Raw genomic sequence first — 5,598 nt, forward strand, 5'->3', positions numbered from 1 at the left:
TGAGAGAGTGTGACTTGTCCATGGGTGTCCATGGCCCAGTCAGGACCTAAACCCTGGTCTCTAGTGTCATAGTCCAACACTCAAACCACACAGAGCAGCCCAACACGTTTCAAACTTTTTTTATATTCTAACGCTATGTGCATGTGAAATGAAAGAAGCCGGGTCTCTGGGGCTACAACCAACTACAATTCCCCAGAATGCCATAGTAGCATGGAGCAGTTAAAGCAGTGTCAAACCAGAGTATTTCTGCAGTGCGGGTGCACCCTCAAGAAACCAAATGGGCTGAAGGAGATCGGGAGTTTATCTCGTGAATATCCTGGAAAAATCACGTAAATATGTGTAACGATTTCACATAACATTGCACAAAAAACACCATTAAAGTGGACACAAAGAAGCATTAACGTATCTTTTTACTTTGGGGATTTTAGTGACAATGCATTTTATGCAAATAAAATTGCACTTTATTTGTGCAATTGCATGTGATAATTATTTGTGCAATTACTCCCCATTTTTGCTTTATTCATGGGATGCTTTATATGCGCTTTAATCTCTCTTTAATGCCGAAATCAGCCCCAGTGTGGTAAACTTCAGAGCAACAGCCCACCTTTTGCTTCGTCTTCTGTCCCTTCCTCTCTTTTTTACAGCCATGTATACCTGCCCATGGGTTGGGTGCGGCGGGTGCCTGGCTCTTTGCAAAACCTCCTCTTCCTCCACCACTGCAGAAATATGAAAGCTCAGAGGCACACAGACACACAAAGAGGGTGCCTGGGTTTATGGGGGGGAATAAAAGTGTGTGAGGAGGAAGAGAAATGTCTCTCTGGAGAGAGGCTGCCTGAGTTTGTTTGCCAACTGGAGAGGGAGGTGCCTCTGTGTGAATGCTCACAACAAGCTCAGCCTTGGAAAGTCAACGCCAAATGTGCCACCTGGAAAGTGTGGATTGGATCTCCCGTGGGTCTCTTGTGCCTATGGGGGACAAAAATGGCCCAAGGTTTGGGACTAAGAAGCAGAAGTTTACATTTTGAGGAGTGTTTTGTGCTTTTTGTTGGCTCTGTCCTGTCCTCCACTGAAGGTCCTCCATTCTGAGCATGACTAAGAAGCATGAGTTTACATTTCGAGGAGTGTTTTGAGCTCAGGGTGACAGAGGTCCTCCTTTCTCCTTGACCTTCTGCCTAGGAAGAATTCCAAAACGCCCTCCATTTTGAAGTATGAATTTACCTTTCTAGAAAAGGAGTGTTTTTACCTCAGGGTCAGCAGAGGTGGTCTCCCCTTCTGCCCAGGAGGAAGGCCCTCCCCTTGGAGCAGGACTGAGTTTCTGCTGGCTTCTGTCCTCCAGCCTTCCTTTGGAGGGCCTCCATTTTGGGGTGCCTTGTCCTCCTCCTTCGTGGTGAGGACCTCTGGCCATTATGGTGGTGGTGGTGATGATGGAGGAGGAGGAAGATCTGAGGCTTTCCATGAATATCTGAGGCTGCTTTACAGCCGTCCCTTCCCTCTCTTTTCTGTTTCTCTCAGAAGAAATGTAAATTCACGCTTCTTAGTCATGCTCAGAATGGAGGATATTCAGAGAAACAATGGAGGACATTGAGTTGGCATGTTTGTGCAGTGGACCCGTCCGCGCTGCAGAGTTAGCCCGGTTTGGGAGCGCTTCGAGGGGCAGGTCTCAACTAACCACCATTCCCAGAATCCCATCCCATGGAGCCCTGCCCATTAAAGCGCTCCCAAACCGGGCTAACTCGGCAGCGCGGATGCAGCCTGACTACTGAAGCCTTGTCCCTTTGCCAAGCCAGCCCCTTCCTTCCAGTTCCTCCTGGGCTGGTTTTCTCTCCCTCCCTCCGTCCCTGGCTGGCTTACTCCAGGTTTTCCTTCTGGTTGCAAGTGCTGGCTTTCGCTCCTCCCTTTTGAAATCCTATATGAGCCGCGGCCAAAGGAGGCGAAGCAGCAGCAGAGGAAGAGCAGCTCATTGTTGGCGAAGGAGAGAAGGCTCTCCCGGAGGAGCTGAGTGCGGCGCTGCAACCACCATCATCCCAGAGCAAGGCTTTCTCCTTCTGGCCCCAAGAGTTGTGCTCTATGCTGGGAGAGCGGCTGGGCTGACGGGTTGGGTCCCTTCTTTGGAGAGAAAGGAGAACAGAGAGGCGTCAGGTGAGAGAGAGTGACCCTTTCCTGGAGGGCAGGCAGTGGGCTGGGATTGGGATGGGGCTCACTGGGAGAGAAAGCTTTTCACCAAAGCCCCCCATCATCATCATCATCCCCATCATCATCCATATGTTGTTTTCCTAGCCACTCTTGCAGAGGCGTAATTCTCCAAAGTTGTTGACTAGGGGAGGGAGGGAGGGAAGGAAGGTCAGGCAGGTCTGGGGCATCTGGAGCCCTTATGTAAGGGTTTTTTAGGCTGAATTGAATTAACATTTTGAGATGCACATAGACAGCAAAAGGGAGCTGTTTTTGTCCATGCCCTTGGGGAAGGGAACCGATTTGAAAGGGGGGGAGGTGTGTGTTGTGTTTTTGGCCTGCTGGTTTACTTCCTAGAGAGGGGGGGTGTGTGTGCAGGAAGAAGTTGTGGTTGTTGGTTTCCTCCCCTTTTTGCACGAGGGCGCCTTGCACAACCTGAGAGAAAGGGAGGAAGAAAAACAACAGCCACCTCCAACCTGCCTTTGCCATGTCAGATCTCCCTGGAAAGGCAAAGAAGCAGCCAGGGTGGGTGGCACAACCTTTCACACACACACACACACACACACACTCTCTCATTGGACTATTTCAGATTGCCTCCTCAGGAAAGAAAGGGGCTTATTGGGTGCCTGTGGCTAAATAAATAAATAAATGTTTTCTCTCTTTTCTTTCTCTCTCTGTAAACATTAACTTTGAAAAGGCTGGCAATGGCAGACCACATGATGGCCATGAATCACGGGCGCTTCCCCGACGGAACCAATGGGATGCATCACCACCCAGCGCATCGAATGGGAATGGGTCAGTTTCCGACCCACCACCACCAGCAGCAGCAGCAACACGCCTTCAGTGCCTTGATGAACGACCACATACACTACGGCGGTGGGAATATGAGTGCAAACGCTGGGATCAGGCACGCCATGGGGCCTGGGAATGTGAATGGCGGGCACCCACCGGGCACCCTGCCGCCCACGGCGAGGTTTAGCAATTCTCAGTTCATGGCGCCTACGGTTGCTCCTCAAGGTGGGCCCTTGACAGCCAGCATGCAGTTGCAAAAGCTCAACAACCAGTACTTCAGCCACCACCCCTACCCTCACAACCACTACATGCCGGACTTGCACCCTGCTAGCCACCAGCTCAATGGAGCGACCCAGCATTTTAGGGACTGCAACCCGAAGCACGGCACCGGCAGCAGTACTGGCGGCAGCACTGTGCCTGCCTCGGTGCCCCACGTCCCTGCAGCAATGCTGCCGCCCAATGTCATAGACACTGACTTCATAGACGAGGAAGTCCTTATGTCCTTAGTTGTCGAAATGGGCTTGGATCGTATCAAGGAGCTGCCTGAGCTCTGGTTGGGACAGAATGAGTTTGATTTCATGACAGACTTCGTGTGCAAACAGCAATCCAGCAGAGTGAGCTGCTGACTTCTCGCAAAAAACAGAACAGATACACAAAGAAGGACTTTTTTAATCTGTATGAATGAAAACATTCCCTCTCTAGACACAGTATTCCAAAGGCTTTTAAGGAGCTTGACTATCTGGGAAGCAGAGTAAACTATAAGCTTTTATAATTTTCCCCTCTTTTTAATTTGCTGCCATGTTTTAATTTTTATTTTAAGCCTGAGACACCCATTTTTGCCCTCCCTTCCTTGGAAATAATTTAAACTGATTGACTCCTTAGCATTTTCTCTGCTTGTCTTTCTCTTTGCTGCCCGCCCTCTTTATGTGGTTAATTTTCTTCACTGGTAACTTACCAATGATTTCAGTTATTAGATATATTGGCAAAAATGCTTAAATCTTGTGGATTTTCTGTAGGCTATCATTTCAGGGGATTAGAACTGCAGTCAAATTCTGAGTTAAAGGAGAAAAATACTACATTAGTTGCTTGCATGAACTTCAGGGTAGATTCCTGCACAAATACTGCCCTCTTGCTTTGTTTTTAACTATGCATTGCCGTGAAGCTATTTTTTTCTTTTTCTTTTTAGTCTGCTAACCTGAAAGCTTAACAAATGTGGCCAAACCCTTCCTGATTAAGAAAAATAATAGATACTTAAACTCTGCTGTCTGTTCCCAGACCCTCCCCCTCCCTTGCATTTGTACAGACAATAATATAGTGTGGATCGAATGGTCTCTAGTTGTTGGGAAAATACTTCACTGGTTCTTGTTTTCTTTTGATTCTGATCCGCTCTTCAGCATATTTTTATTTTGGCATTGTGCTTACATTTTTTTTAGTATATTGGGGGAGAAATTACTGTGTTGAGAGCTTTTTAGAAAATCTTGACAGTATTTTTGTACAAAATCATTTTTGAACATACTTGTTAATTTATTTTTATTTTAATTTGCCAACATCAATGAAGTTAAGAAATCTTTATTTTCTTCCCTAGATATTAATTATCTGGTATTTTTTTCCCCTGTTCTCCTCCAACCGCCTGCCCACACTCACAATATTTTAATACATCTGACCCATTTAACTTGTTGAACTGTTGGGTTGTGTGAAACATTCTGAAGGAAAATATACTTGACACCATTGTATGCTATATGTCACAATCAGTGCAGAAGGTAAAAAGGATTTAAGCCTAATTATGACATCAATCTCATAAGTAACATTGTAACATGCCTGTGTGATTTTATCAAAAAGTGGAAAAATGCCAAGAGGCAACAACTTTGTGATTTGCCAACTTACTTGCTTTTAAATGTAGTTGTCCAGAATTATGATGCATAAAGTATTTATTCTATTTATCTATTAAACTTTAATTTTATAAATACTCTCATTTATCTGTCTCTAAAACCTGCCTCATTATGTAAATGTTTTTTCCCTGGGAGACAGAAGGGTTCTGTAAATACAGAAACACTGCAGATTTTGTATCATCGTTCTTGTGTACAGCATAAAAATGAGTTTAGCAAATTATAAAAACACTGCACTGAATTGAAATCCATGAGATTTTATTAGAGACGGTTGGGAGCAAAAAGATGGGAGGCAGAACTATGGTATTGGTGGGAAATATTTTGTTTGGCAATGTTGAACCAGTTTTATTATAGTTTAGAATATGAGTACTGACTCTTGAAAATAGATAATTTCCATCTTTTGGCTTGGGAAAGCAGAAAAATATTTACATTATAGAAGGAGTAGTGTTTATTTGATCTTGCTATCATTGGGGTGAAGTAATGTCATTTAAATACTAACATAAGTAAATCTGATCAAATGACATCTCAATCCCCGGTCTATTTTTGTGTATTTTGTAGTTGGAGACAGTTAAAAGTAGCCCTCTCTTTTGACAGAACTTCTTTGTGGGATAACATTATAGGAATACAAGTGTTATTACTGTTAAATTTTATTATAGGAGCTTATATCAACAGGGAAAAGTTTGCTGGTTGAGACATCTAAAGGAAACTTCACAAATCATTTCTAATCTGCATTCAGTGCACTTGCTATCAGGGC

At 44.8% G+C, this 5,598-nt stretch overlaps 1 protein-coding gene across 1 annotated transcript; it reads left to right on the forward strand.

Moving 5' to 3' along the window:
• Window positions 1-1,856: 1,856 nt before the first annotated feature.
• Window positions 1,857-4,930, forward strand: CITED2 (Cbp/p300 interacting transactivator with Glu/Asp rich carboxy-terminal domain 2). Its single transcript, XM_042446243.1, has 2 exons — window positions 1,857-2,136; window positions 2,864-4,930. Exon 2 carries the CDS (start codon window positions 2,871-2,873, stop codon window positions 3,582-3,584), a length of 714 nt encoding a protein of 237 aa, XP_042302177.1. The 5' UTR covers window positions 1,857-2,136; window positions 2,864-2,870; the 3' UTR covers window positions 3,585-4,930.
• The last annotated feature ends 668 nt before the right edge of the window (window positions 4,931-5,598 follow it).

The sequence above is a fragment of the Sceloporus undulatus genome, chromosome 1 (assembly GCF_019175285.1).
Source record: "Sceloporus undulatus isolate JIND9_A2432 ecotype Alabama chromosome 1, SceUnd_v1.1, whole genome shotgun sequence".
Taxonomy (NCBI): Eukaryota; Metazoa; Chordata; class Lepidosauria; order Squamata; family Phrynosomatidae; genus Sceloporus; species Sceloporus undulatus.

What these genes read in the sequence shown, in the direction of transcription:
- CITED2 (XM_042446243.1), top strand. Translation starts at nt 2,871, where the DNA reads ATGGCAGACCACATGATGGCCATGAATCACGGGCGCTTCCCCGACGGA.